Source organism: Protopterus annectens, chromosome 7.part0, assembly GCF_019279795.1.
Source record: "Protopterus annectens isolate FY-2018-M chromosome 7.part0, PAN1.0, whole genome shotgun sequence".
NCBI lineage: Eukaryota > Metazoa > Chordata > Ceratodontiformes > Protopteridae > Protopterus > Protopterus annectens.
In genome coordinates this window covers 893,536,758-893,554,748 of record NC_056739.1, presented here as the reverse complement: position 1 = coordinate 893,554,748, position 17,991 = coordinate 893,536,758, and the positions used below count along the sequence as shown (strand labels likewise).

Genomic DNA, 17,991 nt, shown 5'->3' with positions numbered 1-17,991 from the left:
TGAGCACTTTCAGTCTATTTAATAAAGAACTTCATCAGAAACAAATATAAAAAATTATTTACTACTTATATAAAACCTCCCAAAAAATGACACAGTCATAACCAACCAATTGTGATCAACTTACTTCAAACTACAATACTTCAATGCAGTTTAAAGCAATCACATCATTTAAACCTGGATTGAATATGGCCCCCAAACAATATTGCAAGTAAAACTCTCTAATCTCTAAAACAATGTTAAAATCACCTCCCCCTTAGATCAATCTGGAGTTTCTCTATAACCAAAAACAAAAACTTAAAATGTTTACATATTTTTGCATACCTAGCCAATACATTGTTCAAAGTAACATGCTTAATTGAATAAATATGCTTATATATTCCTTCCCCTAATATTGCTGCATGCCTAGCCAATATATTGTTTAAAGTGACATAATCACATAAATATGCTCCTATATCCTTTCCCTTAAACTTTGTATGGTTTTACCAACACTAGACAAGTTGTGCAAGTTGCAAGGTATATAACCCTTTGGAATGGCATGAACATTTGCTGTTAATGCCAAATATCCTACTATTATTTTCCACCTGAAAAAAAAGAATCTGTATTCAAGTATCTACACCAGTAGTCTGAAACTCAAATGATCACTGGTGCTATATGAGGACTAGCAAATTCAGGTAAGGGCCACAGTCTCCAAGAAAAAAAGAAATGCAGGCAGCGTAGCTAGAAAAGTAGTGTAGTCGCTTCCATCATCAATAACTATGCTGGTTTGAGAGCTGTTTAAGGTCTGAGGGTCATGAGTTAGAGATCCCTGTATACTGTTTACATGACCCACAGGGAAAGTCCTACCCATTTTCTTGTTTAGTCGACATTTAAAATGTCTCTTTTCCAATAAATTTTAAAGGCACAGCCCTTACTTAAAATAGCTGCTACCTTTACTAATTCTTTGCTACCCAATACAACCTTCTAATTAACAAAAATAATATTTAAACCACTTTTTATATAACAAGAATATGTGATAAACAATGCTTGATAAAAATCAACATCTTGTGGTTTCAATCGATTACTGTGCCAACTTCAATATAGCTGGAAATGTAATACCCCTATAGTCCCATATTTCATGCAACACCCACTTCAGTAAGGTACTAGAATACCCTCTCTTAAGAAACAAGTCTCTTAATTCAATGCATTCCTTCTATAGCACACCGTCATTTGATGTCAACCTTGCAACTCTAACAAATGGCCCTTTGATAATATTTTTCTTAACAAACATTGTATCAGCATTAAAAAAATGTAAATATTGATGTAAAAAAAAGATTCCCTCCTAAACACCCTTGAATCTAAATGGTACCCTTCCCTCTGAATCATTACATGTAAATAATCAATATAATCTTCATGCATGTACCAAGCAAACTTGAGAAAATTAGACATTGTTTCCATCTACTGTATAAACTTTAAAAATTCATTCTGATCCCCTTTGATGAGAAAGCAAAATTCATCAATAAACCTGCTGGTATAGAAAACTACCTTTTCTCTAAAAAAGTAAAGAATAATTACAAACAGGAATTGATTTTCATATTGTCCTAAGACAAGGTTGGCATGGGTGAATACCATCAAAGCACCTATCACCACCCCTTTATCTTGTTTGTACACCTTTTGATCAAATGAAAAAAAAATTATTATCTATAACCAAATCTATGAAAATACAAATATTAGCAATTCCCATATTGCTTAAACTTTATTGTGCACTTAAAAAAATGCCTTAGAATTTGTACACCCTGATCATTTGGGAAGTTCATAGGTTCATAGGTTCATACTAGGCTATCTGGTCTGGGGCATTTATAAGCCTAGCTCGATTGTGTTTGGCTTATGCCACCCCTTGATTTGAGTATACTGTGCCCTTTTTAAAGTTTAGTTTACTGTGCCTCTGTCTAATAGTGACACGGAAGTAATCCCCGGGACAAACCTACGATTCCCCCATCCACTCATCAAGATTCTTCTTGAAGAGAGTCAGTGAGGAGCGAAGGGAGCCTCTGGGTTATGAATCTGTCCCTCCAGCATGTTCTATTTATTTCTGAGCTGAGGTTCAAGTCCCTCGAGCGCGTGGCTCTAAGGGATTTAGATTTACTGAGGTGGAGCATGTCCATTAATTCTGGGTTGGATATAGCTTTATATGTCAGGCATAGATCGCCTCGAAGTAGGCGGTATGCAACTGAGTAGAGCTGGAGTTTTTTTAACCGAGCAGCATATGGCATCTGTTTGAGTCCCTTGATCCTCCTGGTGAGGTACTTTTGGGGTGTTTAATTGCTGCAGGTGTCGGGTAAGGTACATCCCAAAGGGGGCATTGTATTCTATGATGGGCCTGATGAGGGATGAATAAAGGGGCATGATTACCTCTCTTGATCTAGATGTGAATCCTTTCATGATGAGGTGGGCTATGTAGAAGGTCTTTCTAACCACTTTGGCAATGTGGTTGTCAAAGGAGAGATTGCTATCAAATTGGGTCCCCAGATCCCTAATTACTTTCTCTGTACTTAATGGGTTACCACCTATGTGGTAATTTGTGGGCACATTGTTTTTGCCAAAGGGTATGACTAAACACTTTTTGGCATTTAGCTTTAGACCATGGCTCTGGCACCAGTTATCCGTCTCTACGAGACCCTTTTGAAGGATGTTTGTGTCAGCTGGAGAGTCAGTTATGGCGCCCAGTTTGCAGTCATCTGCGAACTTGGTGAGCCATAGTCCTCCCACGTTGGCCTGTACCTCAGAAAAGTAAATACCGAACAAGAGAGGTCCCAGGACAGAACCTTGTGGGACGCCACTTGTGACCGGTTTCGAGTCTGACATGGCTCCAGCAACTCTGACTCTGTGGGTTCTGTCTTTGAGCCAGTTTGCGACCCATCTTGTGACATAGGGGTTTATATTTAGGCTGGATAGTTTATCTATGATGCCCGAGTGGGGTATTGTGTCAAATGCCTTTGCGAGGTCCAGATAGGCTGTGTGGACTACCTTCCCTTCATCTATGGCCTTGGTGACTGATTCGAAGAAGTCGACCAGGTTCAAAAGGCAGGATCTGCCCTTGACGAAGCCAAATTGGGTAGGATCTAGTGTCTGTAGGTCCCCAATGTCTTTGTTTATGAGTTCCATGATGATCCTCTCCATACCCTTGCAGACTAGGCTAGTCAGGCTTATGGGGCGATAGTTTCCAGGGTCTGTAGAGGCGCCACCTTTGTGGAGTGGGACCACTGTTGCTGTACGCCATTCTTTGGGCACATATCCTGTAGTGAGGCTGAGATTGTACAGCAGTTTTACTTGAGGGATTAGTTCTTCTTGGAGTTCATGTAGGACGCAACCCTATCAATTTGATATATATATATATATATATATATATATATATATATATATATATATATCAAGTTGCTATATAAGGCCACCATATCCACATTTGCAAAAAAAAAATTTTAATCTAAACCAGCATCTTGTTTCTTGGCTAACCTTTCTATAAATACCCATGAGTTCTTGAAACATACCTGTACTTTATTAATGATTTTGTTAGGCTGTCTATCTAAACAAATTCCCAAAGGTTCTGTTTTACTAGCGTTTACTGGAATGATCATCCAAAATGGAGGATCTAAAACTCTTTTATGTCTATTCAGAATACCAAAAAAAATCTCAATCTGTGGCATTTTACATATAAAAATATATAACTCTATTGGAATACATTTATTTTCCAACATATCCAATAACACTAAATCTAAACTAGGCCATGCAAAGCTCATTAATACTATTCAACCTATAATAAGACACATCACTTAAAGCTTCTTTAATCTTGAGAGTATAATCTTGTTCATTTATCAGAATAGTATTGTTACCCTTATCTTATTTCATAAACCTCAAACCTGGGGCCCCTCTCAATTTGGCCAGGGCAACCCTTTCCTCTTCAATAAATTAAACAAGGAATTAGAATGAGCTGTCTTGTGTGTCTTATTAAGCAAATTGGACACATCCCTTTTGCAAAAGTTTTGAAAGCTACTTAAAGTACTGTTTAGTGGAGAATTTAAAGTGGATCTTTTCTTTATTACCACCTTATCCACTGGTTACAAAATTGAGCATAACCTTAAATGATGAGTAGATAATCTCAGTTCAATAAAAAGGTGCCAAAATAGGGGTTTTACTGGATGGTACAAAATTAAAACCATACAATAAAACTTTCTTGTCCAAATCAGATAACACAAAGTCAGACAAACTGATAATGGCCATATCACTTAAGAGAACTGTCACTTTTAGTAATTGCCTCCTATGTGGATGCCCCTATTTCAAACCTTGGCCTCTGTGCACATTCCAACAATCTCTCCCCCTGTAAAAGGGGATGGTTGTCCAATCAAAGAGTCCAACTGTTGTTGTTATCCAAATACTTTTGACCCAACGGCTCTGAAGTTGTTGGAGAACCCTTATGATACCTCACTGCCAGCCTCTCTGATCTCCTCAGAGGTGGACAGTGATTTGAGGATAAAAAAAATAATGGGCATGTAAACAGTGTAGATACATGAATACAGATTCTTTTTTCAGGTGGAAAATAACAGCAGGATATTTGCCATTAAATGTAATTGTTCATGCCATTCCAAAGGCTGTAAATACATTGCAATGTGTGCAACTTGTCCAGCATATTATGTTGGTAAAACCATAAGAAATTTGGGGGAATATATGAGCAAATATATGCGATTAATTGTGCTGCTTTAAACAATGCATTGGCTAAACATGCAACAATATATAAGAATTGTAAGAAGCTTTTGTTTTTCATTATACGGCAACCCCAGATTGGTCTAAGGGAAGAAGATTTTAATAATTTTTAGAGACTAGAGAGGTGTACTGGCGGTGTTTTGGAGGCCATGTTCAATCCAGGTTTAAATAACATGATTGGTTTAAATTGTATATTGAAGCATCATAATTTGAAATAAGTTGATGATTATTTTCTGGAGGTTAATATATGTGGTGAAGATTTTTTGATATTTGTTTCTGATGAAGTTTTGTATTAAATAGAACAAAATTGCTCAATTCAGTCTTTAAGCATTTCTAATAAAGCCACACATTCTAAAATTGTCTTCCTATCTGGGCCATTTTTAATATGATTCCATCTATGTCCAGACAAAAAAAACATGTTTTGCTCACTGTAGTCCTATACAATATGAAGAAGCAATTAGAAAAATTTTTAAAAACTACTTTGCCACCTGACCTAAATATTGCTTATAAGCTCTTCCATATTTTGCATAAAACATATTGCATTTCTCACAGCACTGTATCCTTCCTGATTTTCATTACTTTATAAAAGCTTTGCAGGGTATAATTACACACACACACACACACACACACACACACACACACACACACACACACACACACACACACACACACACACACCTATCAACTGTAGCTACTTGTATGACTCTCCGCACCTTAGATGTCAACTTGTGATGAAATGAACGAATAAATGCATAAATTATGTCCCAGTTTACTGCTATTGGAACTATACTACACTGTGCAACTCACTGTAACCTCCATGTCTTTTCAACCACTTAGCTCAAGAATCAGGAACAAAGACACAAAATCAGGGACAGATTTTTAAATATTGCTGTTATGTACTTATAAAGTCGTTAGTATAAAAGGTTTTACATTAGCAAGCTGACTGCAATCAACAACAATTTGCCAAAAACCACAGATTTTATAAGAATCAGACCAAAGATGAGGAAAATATTGAGATTGAGGACAATTGAGACTACACCCTTTGTGCAAATACTCACATATACAAACACAAACACACACACACACACACACACACACACACACACACACCAATATTTATAGCCACTTGTATGATTGTGTACATCTTAGATGCCCGCATGAGATCATATTAATGCATAAATACATAAATAATGGCCTGGAAATGTATTTTAGCATATTTCTGTCAGAAGCACCCAGTGCAACCCCCCCACCTCACCCCACCCCCACAAATATCTTAGCTAAACAATCACAGACAAAGACACAAAATCAGGGACAAATTTTAAATATTGCTCTTTATACTTAGGAAGTTACTAAAATAACAAGTTTACATTATCAAACATTTTCTGAGGGATATAAAGTCTAAAAGTCACGTGATAGCCATTATTTAATGACTACATTCCACAACAAAAAAGCACACATTTTATGAGTAACAGACCAAAATACAACTCAGCATCTTTGCTCAAGAATTCCAGATAAAGCCAAAAATAATAGTGGGACAAAGGACCAAGAAAGCAACACTTTTTAAATATTACTGTAATTCACTTAAACATTTAATAGAACAACAGATGCTGCATTATCAAACAGTTTCCAAACAATAATAATATGAAACTCTTAATTACTAACATTTTTGTTTGACTGTAATCATCAGTGATTTACCAAAAAATGAAATTTTATGTTCGATAAAGTGGAAATATGAGCCAAAATCAGAAATGTTCTGCAAAATCGGAGATAGCTGATAGAGCTATGCTGTCTTTACACACACACACACACACACACACACACACACACACACACACACACACACACACACACACACACAGATTTGCATTCAGATTGCATACTGGTTGTCAATACAGTTTAAAAAATATATATATTAATAGAAGAGGCTAGGATGTCCAGCTGGTCAGGGAAGCTAAACAAAAAATGATGGACATGAGGTATTCTGTTAACTCTCAGGGAGATTCTCATTATGTCCGTGTTAGTATATATAACATTTGTATTGGTGGAAATAAATCTACCAATACAGCTGTGAACAATGGAGAGCAGAAGAAAGTTTTCTTACTGACAACTTATAATGTTATAACTGAGGAAATAGTTAAAAAAGCATGCAGCTTGTGGCCTATGCTCCTAAGGGATAAAATTTTGAACTCTATACTACCTGATTTTGTGAGTATTGCATATAAAAGAGCTAGGAATGTATCTGACATTCTGGTAACTAACCAATTTTGTTTACCAGATGGTAAAGTCAGTCAGAGCTTAAGCATAAATAAAGGCACTGTTCCATGTGATGGCTGTTCCATCTGTCAATATGTAGTAAGCTCTTTTCCCTATATTGATGGCATCAAGTTTACAGCTAGGCATGAATATAGTTGTAACACGGAGGGGTTAGTGTATGTGCTGAGATGTGGATGTAAGAAGTTTTACATAGGGGAAACTTATAGGAGTTTTAGGGTCCGGTTGCAGGAACATATCAGGGACATAAGAAATAAAAAATTAGAGAGTCCCCTTGGGAGTCATTTTTTGATAGCACACAACTCTAACCCTGATTCTCTTTGGGGTTGTGTCTTGGAAAAATTACAAGTTGACATAGGTGAATGTGTGTCTTTAAAAAACACTCAAGAAAAGAAACCCTGCTGATTTTAAAGTATGGTACTTTGGAGCTTCAGGGACTCAACAAAGAATGTAATTGGAAGTATGTGATTTGAATTGTATGCTTAATTGATTGTTTTGTGCAATATGCTATATATAGGCAAACAGTATTTTGTAGTGTTTTTTCTCTTGGAAGGCTGTGTAAGTCGAGGCGCTAAGTGTTTCATTAAATTCGCTTACTTCTGGGATCGGTGGTCTTGGTGGTATTTTATTATTATTACATACTGGTTGTCATTATCTCTTCAGTACTGCGCTGAAGTTTTTTTTAAAGCCCACACAGTGCTACTGATCTGTTTTGTCTCTGACAAGCTCTAGGAGTCTGTCTCCCACTGACTTTTCATTTGAGCCAATAGAAGAGAAGAAATTGGAGCAGTCTCATGTCAAAGGGGAACAGCAGAGTGGATACAGGTTTTAGGATGTAAATCGGAGTGCTCCATTAAATGCAGAGCAGTTGACAGGTACACCCTGTAAAAGGCTGTAATGCACTTCAGTTGCCACACAAAAAAGTAATGTGGCCATAAACAGTGTTTTACAGCTTTTAAAGCTGGTCTAGCTTATTGCCGCTATTCTGAAGGGGTTTACACTGGACACTTCTTTTTTGTGTGTTGCTTAAAAGTACTTTGTTAAGCACCTTTCTTATGTCAGAAAGGTGCTAAACAGAGTTGTCTTTGTCCCAAATTTGGAGCTTAGTAGTGGTGTTTCATGTAGTACATGTTGCTTATGATTGTAGACGTGATCATAATCCTGTACGTTTTGGTCAACCATTCAAACATATCCACTGAATATGTTTCACGTGGATCTTCTTTTTTTGGAGTCGAGTTAATTTGGATACTATAGGCTCATTTACTTTTAAAGAGTCATGGCTACACTAAGTGTTCATTAAGTGTTTGCCATTCTGAAAGAAAAGGCAACACAAGCACAACTCCCACCGTCTTCCTCCTAATTTTAGTTTTCCTACTGATGTTCTTGTAGCCCGAAATATCGAGGAGGATTCATAAAGGTTACAAAAAAGTGTAGACTACTTGTACTCTTAGTATAATTTTTATAAGTGAATAGACAGCACAAAAATGTGGAAGGAATGTTCTTGAATACATATCATATACATTTAATGTAGGCATTCATGAATCTGGCTGTCATTGTCAGAATTATATGTCTCTGGGGAAAATGCAATACTTTGACATTTCAGAAAAAGTGAAACTTGCTGGGCTGTTGTTTAGTTTCGAAGGCATAAAGACTATCACAGACATTGACATGTTGCTGCTTCTCATCTCAAGGGTCCAGTGTTTAATCCTAACTTATGAGTGTTATCTGGGTGTTGTGTGGACAGACTTGTCATTTCAGTGTGGGCTTTCTGAAGGTAGCTCAGTTTCCTGTCAACTACTGATGGCAAGCTGCATGAAAGGAAGCTCTTCTCCACAGGTTTTCCCTGTAAATAAGCCAGTGCATCAGTAGAATTAAACTAGGTGTCAAAATTAAACAAATATGCAACTATAAAAATAAAAAGCATAAGGAGCAAAGCCTAGGCAAAAAGACAATGTGTCTTAGATGATACAAGTTCTCTGATACAAAGACCCAACTTTCTGTTCTGCCACATTGCATGCAGTTTTAACAACACATAAGATGTGTCATTATAATGTTAAATTATGTACCTATTAATAACGTATGGGATTAAAATAGAAATGTGTGTGAAAATTAAAAGAAAAATGGAACATCAGGAAGCATCCATAATAAAATAGTGTTTTGCTGTTTTGTCCTTAGTATAATAAATACATGAATAAATATATAGCGTATACAGTGACAAATTCTAGTGCAGTGAAATCAACAGAGAGATCACTACTTATTGACACTGACTGAGTTTTGTTGGTATGAAGCATGTAAATTGATTTAAGTAAAACTGTTGTGCTTTATTTATTTTTTTTCTTTTAGGTCGCCAATTTACTTCGCCTTTTCCAGATCCCTCAGATCAGCTATGCCTCCACCAGTGCTAAGCTTAGTGACAAGTCTCGGTATGACTACTTTGCTCGAACCGTCCCACCAGACTTCTACCAGGCAAAAGCAATGTCAGAGATTCTGCGCTTCTTTAACTGGACCTATGTTTCTACAGTAGCATCTGAGGGTGATTATGGCGAAACAGGAATTGAGGCATTTGAGCAGGAGGCCCGGTCACGCAACATATGTATCGCTACTTCTGAGAAAGTTGGTCGTTCCATGAGCAAGAAGGGCTATGAAGGAGTGATAAAGGCATTGATGCTGAAACCTAATGCAAAGGTCGCCATCCTCTTCACAAGAAGTGAAGATGCTCGGGAATTACTAGCTGCCGCACAAAGACTTAATGTTTCTTTAACCTGGGTGGCCAGTGATGGCTGGGGTGCCTTAGAAAGTGTTGTACGAGGCAGTGAACAGGTAGCAGATGGTGCAATCACAATTGAATTAGCAGCTTATCCCATTAAAGAATTCACAACATATTTCCGAGAACTGCACCCATACAACAACACAAGAAATCCATGGTTCCGAGAATTCTGGGAACAACGATTTCAATGCAGTTTACAAACAGCAGGCTGTGATGCTTACTCACTGAAAACTGGGAAATTTGAGCAGGAATCAAAAATCATGTTTATTGTGAATGCTGTCTATGCCATGGCCAAGGCCCTTCACAACATGCATCAGACCCTGTGCCCAAATACTACCAAACTCTGCGACAGAATGAAGCCAGTGAATGGAAAGAAACTTTACCAGGACTACATCCTGAAAGTCAAGTTTGATGGTAAGACATTTTGCAACAATAAATCAGTAACCTGAAAAACTTTTAAACAATGACCTTTTTTTCCTCTGTTTGTTGACCAGGTAAGCACACTGGACACAATTGTACCTTTACATGGGCAGCATCTGGATAAATGGCTTGCTCAGAAATACACAGGATTAAAATGAAGGTGGAAGGAATCAAACCCTGTACCCTTGGCAGAGGAAACAGCTCAATAACAGCTCAGAGCTTAGCAATCAGTGTTAAATGCCAGATTTTACTTAATGTCTGACCGTAAAATAAGTTTGAAATATTTTGAAAAACAAATATTAAGAAAAGTAGGCTGTATATTTAGAAAGGAGTGCTACCAAATTAATACAAGTGTGAATCTACATACATCTAAAGCAGTCACCTCCAAATACCATTATATTTATATGTATTCCTTTTTTCATGAATAAATATGCAGTTTATGATAATTCATAATTTTTATACTACTTCCCATCAAATTACTTCTTTTGAGAGCCAGTGTGGAAGAAAAAAGATCATGCTGATCTGAAACATTTATTATGGGACTGTGAATTTTCTTATGATATGTGCTGTCAAATATCTGAAAGCTTTTTAAAATTTAAACAGACTTACAATTCCATTCTTTGGGACTTATGTTTATTCAATATTTTCCCTGGATCCATGTCTTTATCTAGAGTGACTGCGAACCAGACCGTATTTAGTTTTGTAAAGTATGTCACCATCAGTTAGTTGGCTGTCTAGGAAAATATAGACTGGAACAATTTTCTGGAAAGTTACTGAATGTCACTTAGATATCCAGAAGATTTTATAAATATTGTTTTTGTTTTGTTTTTCTACCATGCCTGCTGAATATCGGATTTTTGTTGTTCCCTATACCTGATGACCATCTTACCCATCACAACAGCATGGAAGTGTCAAAGTCTCATTCAGACAATCATCAGATGCTTTTTTAAGCACTAGCTTGTTCTTCTTGCCCATGCTTAGTTAGCACTGAAAGGGTGGGTGCTCAGTAGGCAGATTGTGTAAATGTCACTTGCTTCTGTGAGTGATATAACCAACACCTTATAGGAAACATTGCAGTGAGACACACACATCTTTCCCCCTCCCTAAGGGAGAGGTAAGTGGGCATTGCCCATCATCTCTGTTCCTCCATGGTTAGTTGATCAGGTGTTCAGGATACTGACTGAGCCCACGTCATCTGGATCATAGTCAAGGTTCCATATGTACATGCCATAAAGCTGGAAGAGCTTCTTAATATTTCATGAGACCTACAGAGTAATGGGAAAGTAGAATCCTCTATAATAACTATATCCAATTCAAACAAACCATTACAATTAGCACTAAAACCATGAGACTAAGAGAGGGCCTTTAGTTAAGATCATTATCATAAGATTATTATCATAGCACCAAGTGGAATACAGTTAGTAAGCTTACACTTAACATATCTTTATAGATGATCCAGAGTCTCACAAATGACAAATGCAGGGATTTTTTTTTCTGACGTTACTGGGAGGAAATAACCTTGCTGGTTAGGGATGTGTGGACTCACTCTGTCTAATGTTTCCAAGTGATTAGTTCTCTTCAGTGTGTTTCATAGTAACATTACTGTGGCCATATGGGTTAGTGAACATATGCAGTTACACTGTAATAGGCAACACAGCTGTCAAAGGCACAAATTTATATATATATATATATATATATGTGTGTGTGTGTGTGTGTGTATGTATGGGGTTACTACCTGGAAAAGTAAACCATTTCAAAGACCACTGTCAGCCACAAAGGGAGCCAATGACACAATACAGAAGCAGTAGTTTTTTGACAACAGGACACTGTGTTGTCACTGCAACACTCAGTGAATGCTCACTGACTGAGTTCCAGTTATTGAAGGTGCCATTCATCTTCAAGCAGAAAGTAGGCGGAAGAGTCAGTTTAATACAGTACCCGCTGCTTCCCTTTCTCTACGCCTATGCAATCTCGCAGTTTATATATCACTGTAAATTTCATAGGTAAGGTGCCCTAGATCATGTCTTTTCAACCAGATAAACTGGAATTCATTAAAATCAAACAATATGAAATCCACTGTATAAACTGAAAACTGACATTCACTCGAGGCACTCCTTAAAATGGAGAACATCGACATCTGTGCAGTGACAGAGACCTGGTTCAAGGTTACAGAGAGCACCCCTGCATTACCAAGCTATAATTCATACCACACCTTTTGGCCACCTAACCTGGACCGAAACACTAAAGGCAGAGGCGTGTCCATATTCATTAAGGATATCCACACCTCCAGGCTAGTTGCTCAGCATAATGCATCCGAGATTATCCAAGTGCAACTAACTATGGGCAAGACCGCAATCCAAATTGTAACTTGCTACAGATCCCCCACCATGCCCCAGGATTCTCACTCCTCATTTCTTGATACACTGGAAAATATTAGGGTACAACCCAACACCCTAATAATGGGTGATTTCAACTACCCCACTATTAACTGGGAAAACTACTCATGTACCAACTATTTTGCTCAACATTTTCTGGAATTCATAAATTCCAGTGCCTTGGATCAACTTAGCCACACCGCCACCAGGGGCAGCAATAACCTAGACCTGGTCATTACCAACATGGGTGACCGGTGTTCCACACCAGAGGTCAATTCCTTGTTGGTCAGATCCGAACACAAGGTAATCACCCTAGACATCCACATCCTGCCCCCACACCCCATTAGGAAAACCACCATAAAAAAATTTCTCCAAAGCCAACTTCATGCTTCTTAAGACAGAAGTGCCAAACTTCACGACACCCATGCAGACGGACAATAGAGGTACAACTGCTGAATCCTACACTAATGCACTTTATAAGCACTTACACGAGTGCGTGGATTGTGCTATCCCTAACAGAACCAAGATACTATCCTCCAAAAAAGGAAGCCAATCTGGTGGTCCCCTGCCATAAACAAACTCTACAACAGAAGAAAGAAACTGTTGCAAAAAAGAGTAAAATCCCATGATTGGAGGAGCTCCCTGGTCAGCCTCAGTAAGAAGCTGAGATCCCTCATAAAATCCTCCAAAGCTAGTTACGAAAACAAAATCGCCACTGATTCTAAAGACAACCACAAAGCATTCTATAGCTATATCAAGAATCTCAATGGCAACACTCAGATCTGCTCTGAGTTACAGCACAATGACACTAAATATACAGAGCCAACTGATATTGCCATCATCCTGGCAGATAGGTTCAGTGCTAACTTTATCCCCTCTCACCCCCTAAAGGGCCCATCTCTATACCAGAAGAATGCAAAGTTCCTGTAATCACAGCTGCACAGGTAAAAAGCACACTCTCCAAAGCCAAGAACACAGCACCCATGGGGCCTAACAACATCCCAGGCTGCGTTCTACACAAACTACAGAATGAACTGGCACCCCACCTAAGCACCATGTTCAATCATAGCCTCACCTCAGGCTTTGTGCTCACTGAATGGTGCACAGTGATGGTTATCCCACTCCACAATAGGGTTACCACCTGTCCCACTTTGCGAAGGACAGTCCCTCTTTGGACAGTAGTGTCCTGCAAAAAAAATTGCAAAAATAGCAAATGTCCTGAGATTTTAGGACAAAATTATTTCCTATATTTGATGTAATAGTTGCATAAAACAGTTATTCTGTATCTGAAACACCTAAATGTTATAAGAAACAGAATAAGCAACTAAACTTCTACAAGAATAAGCTTTTATTTAGGCAAAAAAGTAAAGTTCTGTTCTTTGTACTGGCCGTGGGTATGTTTCAGCTTGCAAAATCTGATGTTTGTACCACAAATGTCCCACTTTGGGCATTTAAAAAGGTTGCAACCCTACTACACAAAGGGGGAGCCAACACAGACCCCAGGAACTACCGCCCCATCAGCCTAACGAGTCTAGTCTGCAAGGCCATGGAATGTATCATCATGGAATTATAAACAAATTATAAACAAAGACATTGGTAATCTCCAAACTCTGGACCCCACCCAGTTCGGGTTTGTAAAAGGCAGATTATGTCTCTTAAACCTGACAGACTTCTTTGAAACAGTCACCAAAGCCGTAGACAAGAGTAAGGTGGTTCACACAGCCTATCTAGATCTTATCAAGGCTTTTGACACCATCCCCCACTCTAGAATTACAGATAAACTCACTAAACTTTGTATAAATCCCTATGTCACAAGATAGGTTGCCAACTGGCTCACTGACAGAACCCACACTGTATAAGTAGCAGACTCCAAATCTGACTTCAGACCATTGACAAGTGGAGTACCACAGGGTTCAGTCCTGGGTCCTCTCCTGTTTGGTATCTACTTTTCTGAAGTACAGGCTAACACAGAAGGTCTTTGGTTAATGAAGTTCACAGATAACTGCAAACTAGGAGCCATAATCAAAACTCCTAACGATGTAGACATCCTAGAAAAGGGCCTCACTGAGACAAATGCCTGGTGTCAAAGCCATGGCCTCAAGCTCAATGCCAAAAAGTGCATTGTCATCCCCTTTGGTAAAAACTCTGTAGCCAAGAGCTACCGCATAGGTGGTAGTCTACTTAACACCGAAAGTGTGATAAGAGACCTTGGGACACAGGTGGACTGTAGTCTCTCCTTTGATAATCACATCACCACAGTAGTCAGGAAATCCTTCTGTGTGACACACCTCATCACAAAAGGTTTCTCATTCAGGAAAAAAGAGGTCATTGTTCCCCTCTACTCGTCACTCATTAGACCCATTATAGAGTACAATACCCCTTTTGGTATGTACCTTACAAGACATCTACAATAACTGGAAAGGCCACTGAAATACCTCACAAAGAGGATTACCAGCCTCAAACAGATGCCCTACTCAGACCGTCTCAAAAAACTCCAGCTTGACTCCATCGCATATCGCCTACTCAGAGGCAATCTATGCCTAACATACAAAGCTATGTCAAACCCTGAGCTGCTGGACATGCTCTACTTAAAGAAATCCCAATCCCTCGAAGGTACACCCTCTAGGGACCTAAACCTTGTCACCACAATAAACAGAACATGCTGGAGGGATAGATTCCTGTCCCAGAGACTTCCCATACTCTGGAACAAACTACCTATCTATATCAAACAAAGCTCCTCATTAGCACTCCTCAAGAAAAATCTTGATGATTGGATGGGAAATAGGAAATTCACCCAGGGGATCACCTCTGTGGCTCTGCTCGACAAAGGGCACAGGAAAATCATTTTCTTGGATGGCAAAAGCCAGGGTGCCTTTTTGGCTAGGCTTATATAGGCCCTAGGGCCTATAGCCTAGTACCTACCTATGAACCTATGAACATGAAGTACACTTATGGATAAGTATCCAGGTAACAAGAGGTCTTTGAGGAGTAGGTACTCTAACAGGAAATCATAAAATGTGGGTTTTAACCCACCTCAATTTGAACAGGAAATCATAACATGTGGGTTTTAACCCACCCAATTCGAACTGGAAATCATAACATGTGAGTTTCAACCCACTTCAATTCAGACAGGAAATCATAACATGTGGTTTTCAACCCACCTCAATCCAAACAGGAAATCATAACATGTGGGTTTCAACCCACTTCAATTCGGACAGGAAATCAGAACGTGTGGATTTCAACCCACCTCAATTCAGACAGGAAATCATAACGTGGGTTTCAATCTACCTCAGTTCTAACAGGAAATCATAACAAGTAGGTTTCAATCTACCTGAATTCTAACAGGAAAGCATAACATGTGGGTTTTAACCCACCTCAATTCGAACAGGAAATCATAACATGTGGGTTTCAACCCACTTCAATTCGGACAGGAAATCAGAACATGTGGATTTCAACCCACCTCAATTCAGACAGGAAATCATAACGTGGGTTTCAATCTACCTCAATTCTAACAGGAAATCATAAAAAGTAGGTTTCAATCTACCTCAATTCTAACAGGAAAGCATAACATGTGAGTTTTAACCCACCTCAATTCGAACAGGAAATCATAACATATGGGCTTCAACCCACCTCAGCTGTATCTTCCTCAGACTGTAATTCCAAAAGGTGTGCCTTCCTTCCCTGTAGAGACGAATACAGTTTCACACTGGCCTGCACTAACACATGTATGTGTACAGTTCCCTTTTGTATCCCACATTACACATGATCTTATTAGTTCTTCACGACATAATTCCTTATAAGAATGGATGGATATGGCAGAAAAATAACCATACTTGTGAATAACAATACAAAAACCTATAACTTATACAAAATGAAAAATATGTATAAGTGTAATGTTAGATTTTATTAAACATTGTACAAACCATTGTATCAAACAACAGGGAAAGTCTTGATATTAATGGGTATGAACCCAAAAATCTTTGATGTTTATTCAGTGTAAACCATTAAAATAATCCAGTAACATTAAAGGTTTCTAAAGACTGAATGGAAATTAAACCTTGAAACCATAAAAAAAAAAAACACTGAAGCAGTATCCTGATCACTCAGCTTGCATATGATCCTACGTAAGTTAATGAAGTGATTAATAAATGAAGATGAGTAATGACGAATTGTAACCAGTTTGGAAATTAATAAGTGAAAGCTTCATTGTATTAAATTATTAGTAATGATACTGCCAAGAAAGCAGCCATTACAAAACACCTTCTTACGTGCTTGTAGAAGGACTTCTTCTGGTTAGCGGTTACCCCATATAGCAGGTGTGCCGTGGAGTATGGGGAACAAATAAAAAGGCAATAGGTATTCTCCAGACAAATTTATTGTGAGCACTTTCGAATGCAATAATATGTGAACTTCATCAGACAAACATAAAAGAACAACTGAGTTTAAATAAGCCTCCAAAAATGACATCATCAGTAGCATGTTACAGGCCACCCTCTCAAACTCAGGAACCTCACATGGCCTTCCTGAAAACATTGGAAGGGATAAATGTATCTCCAAACACCATCATACTAGGTGACTTCAACTACCCTAATATAGACTGGGAACACTACTCAAGCCCAAACACTCTAACCCAAAGATTCCTGGAGTTCATAAACTCAAATGCCATGGAACAACTAGTCACCATCCCCACAAGAGGTGAAAACATACTTGATCTCATCATCACGAACATGGGATCAAAATGTTCAACACCGGAAGTATACCCCTCACTGGTGAGATCAGATCATAAACTAATCTCGCTGGAGGTCCTCATCCCCCCACCTGAAACAAAAAGACCACAGTGAAAAACTTCTCAAAAGCCGATTTCACACTTCTAAAAACTAGTGTGGTCTCCTTTAAGGCCCCTGAGCCAGTGGTAAACATTACTCAAACCGCTGAATCACTTACAAATGCCTTCTACCAGCACCTACAGGACTGCATGGATCAGGCAATCCCAAACAAAACTAAGACTCTCTGTACCAAAGGCAAGCGTCCAGTCTGGTGGACCCCAGCCATAAACAAGCTCTACAACAAAAGGAGGAAGCTACTACAAGATAGAGCAAAATCCTTGAAAGGTAAGACACCTTTGATCATTATAAGTAAAAAACTAAGAGCTCTCATAAAATCATCCAAGGCAAATTTTGAGAGAAAAATCACCAAGGACTCTAAAGACAATCATAAGGCCTTCTTTAGCTATGTTAGAAACCTAGGAGAAAACTCCCAGATATGCTCAGAATTAGTTCAAAATGATGTGAAAAGAACCTACACACATTGCTAACATACAGGCTGACAGGTTCAGTGCAAACTCCCCCCCCCTCCCCCCCAAAAGGAGAGATATCTATTCCAGAGGATTGTAGCCCCCCAAACATCTCCAACGCCCAGGTGAGA

The 17,991-nt window shown here is 38.5% G+C and overlaps 1 protein-coding gene across 3 annotated transcripts in view; it reads left to right on the top strand.

Moving 5' to 3' along the window:
• GRM2 (glutamate metabotropic receptor 2) overlaps positions 1 to 17,991 on the top strand; it is a 1,030,381-nt gene that overhangs the window by 892,853 nt on the left and 119,537 nt on the right. For all 3 annotated transcript variants that reach the window (XM_044077479.1, XM_044077477.1, XM_044077478.1), the window contains one exon: positions 9,349 to 10,186. In XM_044077479.1, the coding sequence (XP_043933414.1) occupies positions 9,349 to 10,186 (838 nt within the window). The remainder of the gene's footprint in view (positions 1 to 9,348; positions 10,187 to 17,991) is intronic.